Source organism: Somniosus microcephalus, chromosome 1 (assembly GCF_052327205.1).
Source record: "Somniosus microcephalus isolate GS21.2 chromosome 1, FLI_Smic_1.0, whole genome shotgun sequence".
Classification (NCBI taxonomy): Eukaryota; Metazoa; Chordata; class Chondrichthyes; order Squaliformes; family Somniosidae; genus Somniosus; species Somniosus microcephalus.
In genome coordinates, this window is record NC_140987.1 from 19184905 (window position 1) to 19202932 (window position 18028).

The 18028-nt window shown below is 48.3% G+C and overlaps 1 protein-coding gene across 1 annotated transcript in view; it reads right to left on the minus strand.

Annotated features, from left to right (window-relative positions):
- The window catches only part of LOC147123966 (DNA polymerase nu-like), a 75663-nt gene extending 67394 nt beyond the window's left edge, over positions 1–8269 (minus strand). Inside the window, exon 1 of the mRNA XM_086002692.1 lies at positions 8246–8269. Within this exon, the coding sequence (XP_085858818.1) occupies positions 8246–8269 (24 nt within the window). The remainder of the gene's footprint in view (positions 1–8245) is intronic.
- Between the last annotated feature and the right edge of the window lie 9759 nt (positions 8270–18028).

Consider the following 18028-nt stretch of genomic DNA (forward strand, 5'->3'; position numbering starts at 1 on the left):
GTCTTTGTTAATCTGCTGACTCAAAGATAGTACCAGTCAGAACTCCTCTCAATGTTATCTTCACAGGGGATTATTTGGACAATGGTTGGTGTGTTTATTTCTAGTCCTTACAAAGCTTTGATCAATAAGATGAAAAAAATAGAATAGAAATTTACGGCACAGAAGGAGGCCATTCGGCCCATCGTGTCTGTGCTGGCCGAAAAAGAGCTACCCAGCCTAATCTCACTTTCCAGCTCTTGGTCCGTAGCCCTGTAGGTTACGGCACTTCAAGTACTTTTTAAATACGATGAGGGTTTCTGCCTCTACCACCCTTTCAGGCAGTGAGTTCCAGACCCCCACCACCCTCTGGGTGAAAACATTTCTCAACTCCCTGCTAATCCTTCTACAAATTACTTTAAAGCTATGCCCCCTGGTTATTGACCTCTCTACTAAGGAAAATAGGTCCTTCCTATCCACTCTATCTAGGCCCCTCATAATTTTATACACCTCAATTAAGTCTCCCCTCACCCTCCTCTGTTCCAAAGAAGACAACCCCAGTCTATCCAATCTTTCCTCATAGTTAAAATTCTCCAGTCTTGGTAACATCATTGTAAATCTCGCCTGTACCCTCTCTAGTGCAATCACATCTTTCCTGTAATGTGGTGACCAGAACTGCACGCAGTACTCTAGCTGAGGCCGAACTAGTGTTTTATACAGTTGAAGCATAACCCCCCTGCTCTTATATACTATGCCTCAGCTAATAAAAAAAAGTATCCCCTATGCCTTCTTAACCAACTTATCTACCCATCCTGCTACCTTCAGGGATAATAATTTATTAATATAACAACAGAAAATGCTGGAAAAACTCAGCAGGTCAGGCAACATCCGTGGAGAGAAATTTGAGTTGACGTTTCGGATCGAACCCTTCTTCAAAACTGGAAAGAAAAGAAATTAGATCGAAGGCAGGGCTGCGATCGGACAAAAGAAGTGAAAGAAACAAAAGAGCTAGACGAGATGGTAATAGGCTGAGATTAGGTGTGAAGTGTACTGGCAGGGCAAGAGATAGCTGCCAGGTGGGAGAGAGACCGCTTTGCGGAACACCTCCGTTCAGTCCGTAAGGGTGACCCCGAGCTTCCGGTCGCCTGTCATTTTAATTCACCGCTCCATTCCCACTCGGACCTCACCGTCCTTGGTCTCTTGTATTGTTCCACGGAAGCTCAACGTAAACTCGAGGAACAGCAACTCATCTTCCGATTAGGCACTCTGCAGCCTTCCGGACTCAATCTCAAGTTCAACAATTTCAGATCATAACCTCGGCCCCTATTACACATTTTTTCTTGTAATTTTTCCACTCCTTTCCCCCCCCCCCCCCCACCCTTTCCTTTTGTTTCTCTCTCCCACCTGGCAGCTATCTCTTGCCCTGCCAGTACACTTTACACCTAATCTCAGCCTATTACCATCTCGTCTAGCTCTTTTGTTTCTTTCACTTCTTTTGTCCGATCGCAGCCCTGCCTTCGATCTAATTTCTTTTCTTTCCAGTTTTGAATAAGGGTTCAACCTGAAACGTCAACTCAAATTTCTCTCCACAGATGTTGCCTGACCTGCTGAGTTTTTCCAGCATTTTCTGTTGTTATTTCAGATTTCCAACATCTGCAGTATTTTGCTATCATAATAATTTATTATCTCTATTCAATGCAAAAATATCATCTCTTAAAGGCAGCAACAGATTATAGGTTAACTGCGTTCTTCCAATCTCAGTTTATGTGACAGTGTGGTGAACAGGCTGGGTCTCTTTTCTCTTGAAAAGTGAAGGCTGAGGGGTGACCTAATAGAGCTCTTTAACATTATGAAAGGTTTTGATAGAGTGAATACAGAGATAGTGTTTCGACTTGTGAGGGAAGAGCCAAACTAGAGGCCGTCAATATAAGATAGTCACCAAAAAATCCAATCGGGAATTCAGCAGAAACTTCTTTACCCAGAGAGTGTTGAGAATGTGGAACTCGCTACCACAGGGAGTGGTTGAAGCGAATAGTATAGATGTATTTAAGGGGAGGCTGGACAAACACATGAGGGAGAAAGGAATAGAGGGTAGAGGTAGATGAGGAAGGATGGAAGGAGGCTCGTGTGGAGCATAAACACCGGCATGGACTAGTTGGGCCGAATGACCTGTTTCTGTGCCGTATATCCTATTAATTCTATGTGAATTGCTGACAGTGTGACTGATGCTACTGAGAAGCTGCTCTTGAAGATATGGAGATTGAACATCTCAACTGAAGGCACCAAAGGCAGCACAATTGGGCGAACTATTTAATATAGGTGGCTGGAAGGGCACAGCAAGCGCCGAGTCTTGTTATTCATGAAACCCATAACATGGGCTTCCACCTTTTAGCCAAATGGAAAAGCGGGCTGGAATAGGAACGGGCCACGAGGGAAATTCTGTGGTTTGTTTTGTTGATAGAGAGAATTGACCGAAAAATAAATCTTAAGTAATTAATACCTCCATGTCGTGAGGCACATAAACAGGCTTTTACGAATCAGATATTTGAGTTTAGTTTGCATGCTAGAAATCTCGGGATGGCCTGCTCAAGAAACCAGAATGAGCAGGTGAAAGCTAGGCCGGGAAGGGGTGGTACCCTCATCAAATTGTGGCCGCACCGCCCATGATTTTCCATCCATTCAAATATGCCCGATCAGAGACTGGGGCTCCCCGCCAGTATCGTAAACTCGTATGATGGCATTGTCACGAACCTTAGAGAGGGTGCAGAAGAGAGTTACTAGAATGCTACCAGGGATGAAGAACTTCAGCTATGTGGAGAGACTGGAGAAGCTGGGGTTGTTCTCCTTAGAGCAGAGAAGGTTATGGGGAGATTTAATAGAGGTGTTCAAAATTATATGGGGTTTTGATAGAGTAAATAAGCAGAAACTGTTTCCACTGGCAGGAGGTGCAGTGGGGAAGGAGTTAAACTGACATCGCTGGCAGTTTCACTGAATGGTGTAATAAAGACCATCTTTTTCTAAGCTGCTGAATTGGCAGTGGGGATAACATAGCCGGACATGGAACCATAAGAGGCCAAAGAGGATGTAAGTTCTGTTCTGCCAGGAAAGTAAAACAATGAAAGAGGCCGAGAGAGGCAGGAAAGGAGGACAATGAACCAGAAGTACAATGTTGATGAGGCCCATCTGGCATAAACAAAGGTCATGGGTGCAACAACAGCTTGACATATACTTTTCTGATAATAAAGGCGGTACTTTAATGTAACGCGGCATAGGCAACCAATCAGTGAAGATGTATGTGAGCTGGGATCCAATCGGGTGGCAGGAATGAATTGCGCATGAGATGGCCATGTGTGTTGTAATGTATAAAAATGTAGTGTTTGCTGTAACAATTTGGAAAGGTCTGGCTATGACAGAGCAGACTGTTTCCCCACCGGTGCAATAAAGACAACTTGACTATCGATCGAAAACCTTGTGTCGAGTGTTGGTTTAAAATACTCCACAACAGGAGGGTCGGTAACCAGAGGACGCAGATTTAAGGTAATTGGCAAAAGAACCAGAGGGGAGATAAGGAGAATTTTCTTTACCCAGCGAGTTGCTGTGATCTGGAATACGCTGCCTGAAAGGGCAGTGGAAGCAGATTCAATCGTAACTTTCAAAAGAGAATTGGATAAATACTGGAAAAGGAAAAATTTGCAGGGCTATGGGGAAAGAGCCGGGGAGTGGGACTAATTGGAGGGCTCTTTCAAAGAGCCGGCACAGGCACGATGGGCCGAATGGCCTCCTTTTGCACTGTAAGATTCTTTGATTCTAACTGCAAAGTCATACGATAGGCCATTCAGCAGTATTAATGACTCTTTCCCCAATTAGTTAGACAAAGAAGGAAGATAGATGATGTTAACAAATTAATCAGCAGATAAATGAAAAACAACAGGGTTTTAATTGACAGACTAATCCGTCTAGGAGCACTGGAGCCAACACATTGATACCGGACTTTAATTACCGACACAGTATATTGTAACCAACGTGCACCAGGCTTTGGCGTCGACTGCTTCAGCTATCAGCACAAACAGTATCATCTGGCTCCGACTGTGTCTGTGAACACAATCAAGGGGGACGTCATAAGCCACGCAGGCATAGCTTAAGCGACTTTTATCAAGGCAACTGAATTAAAGATTGTGTTACAGCCTCTGCATCTATACTATTCGCCTCAACTACTCCCTGTGGTAGCAAGTTCCACATTCTCACCACTCTCTGGGTAAAGAAGTTTCTTCTGAATTCCATATTTTACCACCCATCCAGCAAGCTATTAATTTTGTTCTAAACCTGATCTTTACTGTTCAGATTGGTACCTTTCCCTGCCTCCAGCAATGCCTTTGCCATTTCATAGAATCATAGAAGGATACAGCACAGGAGAAGGCCGTTCTAAGTTATTTATTAATGACTTAGATAGCGCAATAGAGAGCCATACATCCAAGTTTGCCGACGACACCAAGATTGGTGGCGTTGTAAGTGGTGTAGACGGGAGCATAAAATTACAGGGTAACATTGACAGAGTAAGTGAGTGGGCCAAACCGTGGCAGATGGATTTCAACACCGGTAAGTGTGAGGTCATCCATTTTGGACCAAAAAAGGATCGATCCGAGTATTTTTAAATGGTCAAAGGTGGAGGTCCAATGAGATTTAGGTGTTCGTGTACAAAGATCCCTAATATGTAGTGGTCAGGTACAAAAAAATAATCCAAACGTCTAATGGAATGTTGGCCTTTATATCTGAAGGGCTGGAATATAAAGGGGAGGAAGTTTTGCTACAGCTACACAAAGCACTGGTTAGACCACAACTGGAGCACTGTGAGCAGTTCTGGGCTCCGCACCTTAGAAAGGATATATTGGCCTTGGAAGGACCGCAGCGCGGATTCACTAGAATGTTACCAGGGCTCCTAGGGTTAGATTAGGAGGAGAGATTACATAAATTAGGCTTGTAGTCCCTGGAATACAGAAGGGTAAGGATTTGATTGCGGTTTTTAGGATTTTAAACATAATCGATAGGGTAGATAGAGAAACTTTTTCTGCTGGTGGGGGAGTCTAGGACAAGAGGATATAACCTTAAAAATCAGAGCCAGGCCTTTCAAGAGAGAAGTTAGGAAACACTTCTTCAAACAAAGGGTGGGAGAAGTGTGGAACTCTCTTCCACAAAAAGCGGTAGACGCTGGCAAAAGGCAGCAAACATTTTGGCACAAGCTGCAGTCTGTCCCAGACAAGCCGGGATGTCTGGTGTGGGAGTGTAAGAATCCACCGTGGCGCAGTTGGGAGCTAGTGAGGTCGAAAGGAAGTATTCATCGGCAATGTTTTAATACCCAAAATGGACAATTGGTCACCCTCACCACAGTTTGGTATGTAGCTAAACCATGAAAGTTAACTCAAAGTGGTAAAAGAATATACAACAACAACAACGTGTATTTATATAGCACCTTTAACGTAGTAAAACATCCCAAGGCACATCACAGGAGCGTTATCAAACAAATTTTGACACCGAGCCACATAAGGAGATATTAGGGCAGATGTCAAAGAGGTAGGTTTTAAGGAGCGTCTTAAAGGAGGCGAGAGATAGAGAGGCAAAGAGGTTTAGGAAGGGAATTCCAGAGCTTAGGGCAGAATATAGGAAGTGTTAAGGATGAGGAAAGGCCATGTGGTCCATCATGCTCATCACTCTAATACCCTAACTCCAAGTGCAGCATGCAGCTATGTTTCAACATCCCTCTAAATGTTTTTAACCCTGACTTTAACCGAACATGCCCAGCAGGAACCGGACCGGTTCCGGTCAGATTCCCGTTTTACAACCCCGCCATATGGAGTGTAGAATCGAGCGGGGGGGCGGGGTAAAATGGGCGTGCAACCCAAACCCTTCCTGTCCTTGATAGACGGGTTAGGTTAAAATCGGGGCTATTTCGTCCGTGGTACTTTGTTGCACGCCCGTGGCAGTCTATTCCGAACATTGATCTCCTTGATGCGTCCTATGGTCCTTCCCTAAAATTACACTAATATTCTGGTGTAGTGGCGCTTCGTAATTTCCAAACATGCAGCCACTGAGCTTTGAGGCTTTTAACAACGAGTAGACGCGTGTCGAAATAAAACATTCCAAAACGTAACTTTGTCTTTAAACTGTTTACTGTAACACCTTACAAACAGAATCACAAAGCAAAACACGTTTAAACGAACACGGTCAAAAACTGTATTGCTCCAGCCATCAAAGCCTTTACCTTCTCTCTAGCCTCGTGGAGCTTGAACTGTAAAATGGCTGGATACCATGTGACAAGCTTAAGGACTGTACCATTGTAGCAAGAATAAAGGGGGTATCTCAGACTATACTACTGGAACAAGAAAATAGGGGGTTTCTCAATACAATAAGTCAGTCAGGTAAATTAACTATTATACTATTTAACCAATATTTTAAAGTATTTTCTTTCTTAAACTTTCATGACTCTTACATCTGGGTTTACCTTAATCTGTTCCATTTAACATTTCATGTACCTCAATAAGCCCACCTGAGTCACTCTCCTTCTAGTCTGCGGAACTTGGATTTTGCTAATCTTTCCTACGTGCAACAGTGACTACACTTCAAAAGTGCTTCATTGGCTGTAAAGCACTTTAGGAAGTCCAGTGGTCGTGAAAGGCCCGATAGAACTGCAAGGGGGAAAAATTCAGTATCGCTCTGTTTGGGGCGCCATTATCGGCCGTGCGCAAAGTTTAGCGCCTGGCGCTAATTATCGCCTCCGACGGCAAACTTGGCTTTTATCGCCCCTGGAGGTGATTGGAGCGCTAAATCAGGCGCTTCACACCTGTCTTAAGGCGCAAAGGCTGAGCAGCGAGGCGTTACCTCAGAGCGCTGGCGAAGCAAGGAAGTGCAAATCAAAATGAACCTGCAAAGTGCTGCTCAGTACCCACAACTCCTTCACACAGCGTTGAATCTCTCCAGAAGTCTCTCTCTCTCTCTCACAGAATGCGTGGTGCACAAATGTCACCAACAAAAAAAGGCAGGAAGCGGTCGCCTTTAAATAGCGCTCCCCCAGTCCCTTTCTGACTGCAAAACGCTCCCCTCAACCTGTCATTGCTAGCAGCAGGCGGTAAGGCAGGGGGCGCCACTCAATATACGGTCCGGGGCGCTACTGGGGCGTTGCGCACTCGACTGACGTCACGATCTGCCGGCGCAGGAGATCGTGGCGGTAGTGTTTAGCGCCGCCGCAAAATGTCTAGTTAATTTCGCGAGCGGCGCAAACATCGCCGCGCCCGGGCGCTAGTTGCTTTGTGCCCCAGTAGCGGCCTCTGAAGGCGCTAACGGGAGGCGCAGACAACTGAATTTTCCTCCCCCTCCCCCCCAAGTCTTTCTTTTTTTCCTCAGCGCTCATCCCCATTACACCTGGGGGGGGCGGGGGTCCGGCTGTCTGCAGCCCTCCCCAACACACGTGTAAGCTTTCTGTTTCACATCACCTTAAAGAAATAAATCCAGCCCTCCTCTCCCGGAGACCCTGGCAGCTCCACACAGACGGGTTTTCCAGCATCGTTTGAAACAGGTCGAGATTGTTTGAACCCTCCATGCATTCTACAAATAAAAACACGGACCGACCTTCGTGTTTCCCGTGGATTCTGTTGTGGGACGAGTCAATTCCAAGGCCGAAGATCTGCCGCAGTGTTTAAGGACCAAAGCCCTGAAGCAGGACGCGGTGTCGCCAGGGTCCAGCAACCAGCCGGCAATCCTCGGGTCTAGTATTTCCCAGTCACTGGCTGCAACAAAGCATAAAAGACGTTTTTGAAGGTTAAGGCAAAATCTTACGCAGCCATAATCTTTACAGGATCTTCATGGAACAATTGAACAGTGCTTTAATTTAGCGATGTACTCTGTGCCATACAAAATATAAACATTATTACAGATTTGTGGACTTCAATATTCCACCTGGTAATTTTTAGGCCAGAATTTTCCGCTAAAAAAAAGGGTGGGTTTGGAGCGTGGGGGCTGTTAAATTGTTAAAAATGGGATTCCAGACCTGATCCTGCCTCCAACCTGCCCACTTCCAGTTTTAATGGAGGCGGGCAACCAACCCGCTCCCGGGGGGTGGTATCTTAATTTAAGTATTGTAATGAGGCTGGCAGGCTCTTTTTTCAGCTCTATTTTGAATTTAACTGCCTGTGGACAGGTTTCACACAGTTCGTGAAACCCAGCAGTTAAACCGAGGCGGGGACTGCTGCATCCAGGAGGCAATTGGCTTTATACCTACCTCCTGGATCCAGCTCCCGACCATACCCGCCCCTGGTGATCGGACCTCCGCCCCCAACCGATGATGCTGAGGCTGGCCACAATCCTACAGTGGCCGGCCCGATCTTCTCTCCACCCCCCCTGCCGATCCCGAACCCCCCATCCTGATCCCCAACCCCACCCCCGTCAATCCCTTGATCCCTCCAATCCCCGGCCAATCACTCCTCCCGATCCCCGACGACCTGCCGATCCTCCAACCCCCTCCCAACCCCCAATCCTCTGCCCTCCCCCCACGATCCCCGACCATGCCGAGCCCGCGATCCTGCCCCACCGGACCGATCCCTCACTTCTGAGGCCTACCTGTTGTGTCCGGGTATAATAAGACACAGACTGCGGAGAACGGTACAACAGGTGTTTACTCAACGTGGCTCACACTGCAACTGATCTGTACAGATTACTACTCAGTGCTATATACAGGTGTGGTCACTGCCGGTACTGCAGTATACATGAGCTGTAAAAGATAGTTCCCCTTAAAGGTATATACATTACAATTCCTCGCCTTTTAGATTAACAGTACCATAACACTCATTTAACTATTAAATATCAAACTAATTACAATTAACAATTTTAACATGCAACATTAGCTGAAAATAGTCTGTCTATATATTCAGTCTTTGGGGAAGTTTCCTGATCCTTTCTGGATAGCGCCTTTCCCGAGTGTCTTGCTCTTGGTGCGGAGGTGATTCTGGCCCCCTGTCGTCGGTTGGTTCATCAGCTTCCGATGCTACTGTTTCTGGGGTAGATGCGACCTGTACGTCGGGTTCATCACCAGGTACGTATGGGCGAGGCATGGGGTTAACTTGTTCCTGTGACGCTAGGATCTGGTCAGCATGGCGTCTCACGATGCTCTCCCCAACGTCCACTGTGTACATTAGTGGGCCCTGCCGTGTGCATATCGTTCCTGGCTGCCATTTTTCTGTTCGGTAGTCGCGGGCCAAGACTGGTTGCCCTACATTGAAGCTCCTTGTTGGCTTCTCATGGATGTGCTGGAATTGCTTACTCTCAACATCTCTTCGTACGTTTGGTCTGAGCAAATCCAGGCGAGATCTTAACCTTCGGTTAAAGAACATCATGCTGGGGCCTGGTTGGTGACTGCATGTGTCGCATTCCGGTAGGCGAACAGGAAATTGTCCACCTTGTGCTGCAGCGGAATGTTGTCATTGTACATAGCCTTTATTGCCTTCTTAAAGGTTTGTACGAACCTCTCAGCCAATCCATTTGTGGCTGGATGATACAGGGAGGATGTGTAATGCCTTACCCCATTCTTTTTCAAGAACCTCCGGAACTCTTCAGACACAAACTGTGGTCCGTTGTCGGAGCAAATCTGTTCTGGCAAGCCATTCCTGGCAAAAATGGTCCGTAGGACTGCAATAGTTTTCTCCGTGGTGGTGGAGGACATTTTGATGACCTCAGGCCATTTCGAGTGCGCATCCACGGCTATTAAAAACATTGAGTCCATGAATGGACCAGCAAAATCAATATGCACCCGTTGCCATGGAGATGAGGGCCACTCCCATGGGTGTAGGGGGCCTGTGGTGGTGCATTTTGGACTTTCTGGCATCCTGAGCAGCTCTTGGTCAGGTCCTCGATTTGTTTATCGATTCCCGGCCACCACACATAAGTCCTGGCTAGGGTTTTCATTTTTACCCCTCCCAGATGACCCTCATGAAGTTCATTGAGCACTCTATCCCTTAACTTGCGTGGAATTACCACTCGGGATCCACACATCAAGGTCCCCCGGCACACTGACAGCTGTTCTCTCCTTGTCGAGAATGCTGGCAACAGTGAGTCGCCATGTGCTGGCCATCCCTTCACCGTCAAATCATATACCCGAGACAGTGTCGGATCATTTCGGGTTTCCTTTTCGATACAAGCGTCAGTTACCGGTAGGTAATCAACTGTAGTCGGATGGAATATTTCGACAGGATCCACTGCTGGTGTTTCCTCCGCAGTAGGCAGTGGCAGGGGTGATAGCCCATCAGCATTTCCATGCTGTTTCGTGCCCTTATATTCAATCTCATAGTGGTGCGCCCCTAGAAAAAGTGACCATCTTTGTAGTCATTGCGCAGTCATCACCGGAACGCCCTTCTTCGGATTAAAAATGGAGACAAGAGGCTGGTGATCAGTCAGCAAGGTGAATTTCTGCCCGTGCAGATAGTGATTGAACTTTTTCACTCCCCACACTAGGCTGAGGGCCTCCCTGTCAATCTGGGCGTAGTTACGCTCGGCTGAGGTTAGTGATCGTGACGCAAAGGCTATTGGCCTCTCTGAGCCGTCCGAGAATTTGTGCGACAGCACCGCTCCAATGCCGTAGGGTGACGCATCACATGCCAACCGAATTGGTAATGCCGGGTTGTAATGGGCCAATACCTCTTTCGATGTGATTAGTGTTTTGCTCTTCTGGAAAGCTCGTCTACATTCGTCACTCCACTTCCATGGCACTCCAGTTTGCAGTAGGGTGTTCAGTGGGTGTAGTATTGTAGACAAATTTGGCAAGAGCTTATGGTAGTAGTTTACCAGCCCGAGAAACGACCTCAGTTGTGACACATTTTCCGGTGCTGGAGCCTTGACTACTGCCTCAATCTTCTCTGGGGACTTATGTAACCCCTCTTTATTGATAACGTGGCCACAATACGAGATCTGTTTTCTAAAAAAGTTGCATTTGGGGCGGTTAGCTCGGAGGCCATATTCCTGCAATCTAGTGAGCACCTGCTCCAGGTTGGCAAGGTGATCACTGTCATTTTCGCCCGTGACCAGGATGTCGTCCAAATAACACTGGGTTCCTGGGATCCCTTGCAGGACTTGTTCCATTGCCCTCTGCCAAATAGCCGGAGCTGATGCTACCCCGAATACCAGCCGGTTGTATTGGTAGAGACCTTTATGGGTGTTGATTGTGAGGTATTTTTTTGATGCTTCTTCTACCTCCATTTGCAGATACGCCTGGGCCAGATCAATCTTAGTGAACCGTTTCCCTCCAGATAGCGAGGCGAAAATATCTTCAATCCGCGGAAGTGGATATTGTACGGTGTGAAGGACTGGGTTCACTGTTACCTTAAAGTCCCCACAGATGCGAACCTTCCTTGGTTCCCCAGGCGTGCTGCTCAACGACTTTTCCATCACAGGCGATGGGTGTAGCCCACTCGCTCCAGTCTACCTTGGACAGTACACCTGAACGTTCCAGACTCTCCAGCTCTGCTTCGACGGCTGGGCGGATCGCATAAGGTACCGGTCTGGCCTTAAAAAATTTGGGGCTTGCGTTTTCTTCAATTTTAATCATCGCTGTCATGCCTTTTAGTGTTCCGAGTCCTTGCTGGAACACTTCTTTTGCGTCAGTTAGGATATTTGACAGTCGCCCAGGTGTGACGTCGTCATCCTTTTTGTCAGCCACAGTCAGTGCCTGTATGGAATGCCAATCCAGTTGTATTTTCCGGATACATTCACGTCCCAGTAATGGTGGTCCTCCATCTTGCAATACATACAGGTCTAGTTTTGGTGTTTCCTTACCGTTATATATAACGGTCACCCTTATTTTTCCTTTGGGGTAGACTTTTTGCCCCGTGTACGTCTTCAAAATAATTTTTGTGTCTCTCAAGGGTATGTGTGAGAATAGCCGCTCGTAGTCCCGTCGGTTTATGACTGTTAGGGCTGATCCTGTGTCCAATTCCATCTTTACCTGGACTCCTGCTATCTTGAGAGTGACCCAAATGGTTCGGTGATCCTCCGTTGTGATCACATTATGTAGTTTCAGACAACTCAGTTCCCTGCTTTCGGAGTCGTTATCACTCTTTTGTTCGTCTGAACTATTCTCCGTCATCTTATGTACCTTCTTGTACTTTCCTTTGGTAGGTTTCTTATTGCTGGTTTTCTTTCCCGACCTGCAGACTCGTGCTATGTGTCCTACTTTTCCACACTGTCTGCAGACTTTGTCTTTGAACCAGCAATCATTCTGGTCGGGTGTTGTTCTGCCGCAGCGATAGCACTTCTCTGTTCCATATGACATTTCGTTTGTGCCATATTCTTGCGGTCTCTGTTGTATCTCTGCAGCGCCCCGTGCTGCTGCTTCATATACCACAATGCTGAAAGCCTTTTCCAGCGTAAGGTCCTTTTCAGATAAAAGCCGTTTCTGGGTTCCTTCACTTTGAAGCCCACACACAAACTTGTCCCTTAAGGTATCTGCCAGTCCCGCTCTAAACTGGCAGTGTTTCGATAGTTTGTGCAGTTCTGTTAAATAATCAGCATTGCTTTCATCCTTATGCTGGTTCCGTTTGTGAAACTTGAATCTTTCTGCTATCAGCAGTGGTGTGGGGTTTAAATGTTCCTGTAGTGTCGTTACTATGTCTTCAAAACTCTTTTCCATTGGCTTCGTTGGGGTTACTAGATTTCGTAATAAACCATACGTCCTTTGCACCCATTAAATTTAACAATACCGACGCTTTCTTGTCATCTGACACCTCATTTGCCTTGCAGTACACCTCTATTCGTTCGACATATGTAGTCCAATCTTCGACTTCATTGTCAAATGCAGTGATACTGCCACTCTTCGGCATTTTGGGTGTGGTTTAAAATGGCATCTCCCGCACTTTCCTTCCTCCCCCGCTGCTGCCAACGCCGCTCCCAGCGGTTCTCGTGGCAATGGCGGTGCCCTGTAGGTTTCGCGCGCTTCTCCTGCGCTGCTGCCAACGCCGCTCTCGGCGGTCCTCGTGGCAATGGCGGCGCCTCGCGGGTTTCTGTGCGTCTCTCTCTCCCTCTCTCCGACGCTGCTCGGCCCCTGAACACCGGCTGCGCCCTGTGCGCTCTGCCCTCTCTCCCTCTCTTCGACGCTGCTCGGCCCCTGAACACCGGCTGCGCCCTGTGCGTTCTGCCCTCTCTCTCTCTCCCCCGTCGACGCTGCTCGGCCCTTTTGCTGTGCCGCTCGGTCGGGCTCTAGCCCACCGCTGTCCGGGAAGGGTCTGCGCACTACCTGTTGCCAGCCCGTTTCGCTGGACCGCCTCGACTGGAAAGCCAAGCCTAGCTCTCGACAGCCTCCCCCACAAATTCTCGAGTCTCTGCTGGATGACTGGGTGGTTGCCCATGGTCGACGCCCGAGTCTCTGGCCTTGACCTCCAATCCACTGATCTCCAGGAACGAATCCCCGGGAGGTTCGAACTTGCCTTGTCGCCAATGTTGTGTCCGGGTATAATAAGACACAGACTGCGGAGAACGGTACAACAGGTGTTTACTCAACGTGGCTCACACTGCAACTGATCTGTACAGATTACTACTCAGTGTTATATACAGGTGTGGTCACTGCCGGTACTGCAGTATACATGAGCAGTAAAAGATAGTTCCCCTTAAAGGTATATACATTACACTACCCACCCGCAGCCAGCCAGCCTCTCAATCTGGCTGGCTGTGGGCGAGAATCCGAGGTGTCGCATTCAAATCAGGCCCTGTTATTAAAGTCGGCAGGGCCTGTGTGAAATCCGGCCTCCTCGCCCACCTCGGAGGCCCCCACCCCCGCACCCAACCTGCCTCCCTTGAGAAAAGAAACATTCTGGGCTGGATTTTGCCAGTGTGGGCGGGCTGGGGCGTGTCAGGTGGAAATCATGTCAGGACCCCGACTCCTAAGTGAACTGTTGAAAAAGTGGGATTTTCCCCTAATTAGGCAATTGATTTCTTGCGTGTGGGAACCCCTGGCCCAATGAGTCTTTCCATCCAGACAGTCGCCTCCGATGACGTCATCAATGTTGCTGGATTGAAGGCCTGCAAGCAGCCTTGCTTCTTCTGGAGACTACAAACGCTTTGCAAATTGTATGAAGGAGTTGATTTCCTGACAATGTCCACGATCAAGCAAAAGTGTGCACCTCGGTTTGATGAGCCCTCCCTCCAAGCTCTGGTGCACGGAGCCAAATGTAATAAGGAGGTGCTGTTCCCTTCCTCGGGGAGAAAAAAGCCACCCCAGCAGACTAAAGCTGTGTGGCTGCAAGTGGCCCAGGAGGTGTACTCCATTTCAATGAGCCGCAGAACCCGGCTGCAGTGCAGGAAGAGGTTTCATGACCTTCTCCGCACAGGAAAAGTGAGTATGACTTTCCCTTCACCCTCAATCTGATTCCCATCGCCTCTCCTCGCCAGCACTCTGCTTTGCCAACCTCTACCTCCACATCCCACTTGACACTTACATCCCTGCACCCTTACCCATTCCCTCCCTCTCTATGGTCACACTCACTTAACTATTCTACCATGCAGCCCTCACACTCCCTATCACTGTGATGCAATGACAACAACAACTTACAACACACAGGGAGGGTCCTTTGTATCCTTCTAAGCATCTATGCTGGGATTCTCCACACTCACTCCTTCATTCTCACTCAAACTCCACTTGTATCCCTCATTCACAGAATCACAGAATCACAGAAACCCCACAGTGCAGATAGAGGCCATTTCGGCCCATCGAGCCTGCACCGACACATATCCCACCCGATCCCCATAACCCCTACACCAACACCAACACATATCCCACCCTATCCCCGTAACCCCACGTATTTAATCCCCCTAACACTAAGGGTCAATTTATCATAGCCAATCAACCTAGCCTGCACATCTTTGGACTGTGGGAGGAAACCGGAGCACCCGGAGAAAACCCACGCAAACACGGGGAGAATGTGCAAACTCCACACAGACAGTCGCCCGAGGCCGGATTCGAACCCGGGTCCCTGGCGCTGTGAGGCAACAGTGCTAACCACTATGAGAGAGCCCACAATAAGAGGAAAAGAGCCAAGAGCCAGGAGGAGGGCCACCCTCAGTAGCCCAGCTCACCCCCTGGGAGGAGGTGGCCCTGGAAATCACCGGGATCGAGGACGATACCCAAGTGGGGGACAGACAGGCGCATCACAGCAAGCTGGTGACAGAATAGTTTGGCATCTCTCTCATTGACATTGCATGAGTCACTGATGATGAATCTGTTGCTCTAACAGATTGACTTATGATCATCTGTACTATTCAATGTGCATGTAACCTTGAATTCACGTCTCTAATTTTTTCCTTTACTCCCCCATTCCCCACTATCCAGGAGGAAGAGCCTGAGCTTCCAGACTCCTCAGAGGAAGTTGCAACCTCTGAGGGCGCAGCGTCAGCAGAATTCAGCGCACCCAGCACCAGGAGGACACAAATAACCTCCCAGAGATGCCGGGGAACATAGGGTCTGACGAAAGGGTGGAACTGAAAGAAATCAGTATTTGTAGGGAAATGGTGTTAGGAAAATTGATGGGACTGAAGGCCGATAAATCCCCAGGGCCTGATAATCTACAACCCAGGGTACTTAAGGAAGTGGCCCTAGAAATAGTAGATGCATTGCTGGTCATCTTCCAGAACTCGATAGACTCTGGAACGGTACCCATGGATTGGAGGGTAGCTAATGTTACCCCACTATTCAAAAAAGGTGGTAGAGAAAAGGCGGGGAATTATAGCTTGACATCGGTAGTGGGGAAAATGCTAGAGTCCATTATAAAAGATGTAATAGCAGAGCACTTGGAAAGCAGTGACTGGATCGGACAAAGTCAACATGGATTTACAAAAGGTAAATTATGCTTGACTAATCTACTGGAATTTTTTGAGGATGTAACTGGTAAAATAGATAAGGGAGAACCAGTGGATGTGGTGTATTTGGACTTTCAGAAGGCTTTCGATAAGGTCCCGCATAAGAGATTAGCGTGCAAAATTAAGGCACATGGGATTGGGGGCAAGGTATTGACTTGGATAGAGAACTGGTTGGCGGACAGAAAGCAAAGAGTTGGAATAAACGGGTCGTTTTCCGAGTGGCAGGCAGTGACTAGTGGGGTACCGCAAGGATCGGTCCTAGGACCCCAGCTGTTCACAATATATATTAATGACCTGGACGAGGGAATTGGATGTAATATCTCCAAATTTGCAGACGACACAAAGCTGGGGGGGAGGGTATGCTGTGAGGAGGATGTCGTGAAACTCCAGCACGATTTGGACAGGTTGGGTGATTGGGCAGAAACATGGCAAATGCACTATAATGTGGATAAATGTGAGGTCATCCACTTTGGTGGCAAAAACAGGAAGGCAGATTATTATTTGAATGGTAATAGATTGGGAGAAGGGGAAGTGCAAAGAGACCTGGGTGTTCTTGTACACCAGTCGCTGAAGGTAAGCATGCAGGTGCAGCAGGCGGTTAAGAAGGCAAATGGTATGTTGGCCTTCGTAGCAAGAGGGTTCGAGTACAAGAACAAGGATGTCTTGCTGCAGTTGTACAGGGCCTTGGTGAGACCACACCTTGAGTATTGTGTGCAGTTTTGGTCGCCTTACCTGAGGAAAGACGTTCTTGCCATGGAAGGAGTGCAGCGAAGATTCACCAGGCTGATACCTGGGATGGCAGGAATGACATATGAGGAGAGATTGTGTCGATTGGGCTTATACTCACTGGAGTTTAGAAGATTGAGAGGGGATCTCATCGAAACCTATAAAATTCTGTCAGGCCTGGACAGACTAGATGCAGGAAGGATGTTTCTGATGGCCGGGGAGTCCAGAACCAGGGGTCATAGTCTAAGGATAAGGGGTAAGCCATTTAGGACAGAAATGAGGAGGAATTTCTTCACCCAGAGAGTGGTGAACCTGTGGAATTCTCTGCCACAGAGGGCGGTGGAGGCCAGTTCATTAAGTATATTCAAGAAAGAGTTGGATATATTTCTTACGGCTAAAGGGATCAAGGGATATGGGGAGAAGGCAGGGACCGAGTACTGAATTTGGATGATCGGCCATGATCTCGTTGAATGGCGGAGCAGGCTCGAGGGGCCGAATGGCCTACTCCTGCTCCAATCTTCTATGTATCTATGTAGCGCAGACACTCGCACCTCGGTGGGACCTTCGCGAGATAGAACAGTGAGCATCAGCAGATGGCGGAGACAGGGTCAGCAGTGGCGAGTCCTCGTCGGAGGGCGCAGGACTCTGCCAGCTCGGCTCAGCTGCATGTCGACCCTGTGCCTCCTGGTCCATCCAGAAGGTGAGCGGTGCTGGAACTCCAGGAACAGGTGCAGGAGTCTCTGGCAGGTTTTTTCTCCAGGGTCGCTGCGAGTGTGGAGCGAATGGAGGAGTCCATCACGAACATGAGCAGAGCCTTTGTGGAGGCACTGGCGCATGAACGCATCACCGCGGAAAGGATGGCAACTTCCATGGAAAGGATGGCTAACTCCATGGTAAGGCTGGCTACCGTAGAGGAGAGGCTGGCTACCGTAGAGGAGAGGATGGCTACTGCCATGGAGGAGCTTAGTCACCAGAGTATGGAAAACATGGTCATTGTTCAGAATAGATTGACATCTCTTGAGGAGCAATGGTCAGCTATTGAGCATACAAACCAGACCTTCATGGAAGTCCTCTGGCGTAGGACTTCCAGTGCAGAAACGGGTTCTCATAGCCCCCCTGAAGTGCAGCAAGGTGCTGTCAAGCTATTTGCTAGCTCTGAAGTGGGGCTGACCCATGAGAGGGATGTTGGTGGCAGACAACAAGGAAGTGGGGGCTCCTCTCCAAGCGCTCACACTCCCATGCCACTGCAAAGCCCTCGGTCAGAGCCCCACCAGAGTCCTCACCCAACTGAGATCGGCATCTCAACCCCTGCACAGCCGCAGGAGCAGCAGACTATTGGCGAGCCCACACAGGTTCGCAGCCCCAGAGGACGGTTGCCAAAGGTGTCGAGACAGGAGCAGCAAGAAAGTGAGCAAGGGGCCTCCACATCTGCTGAAGCCACAGG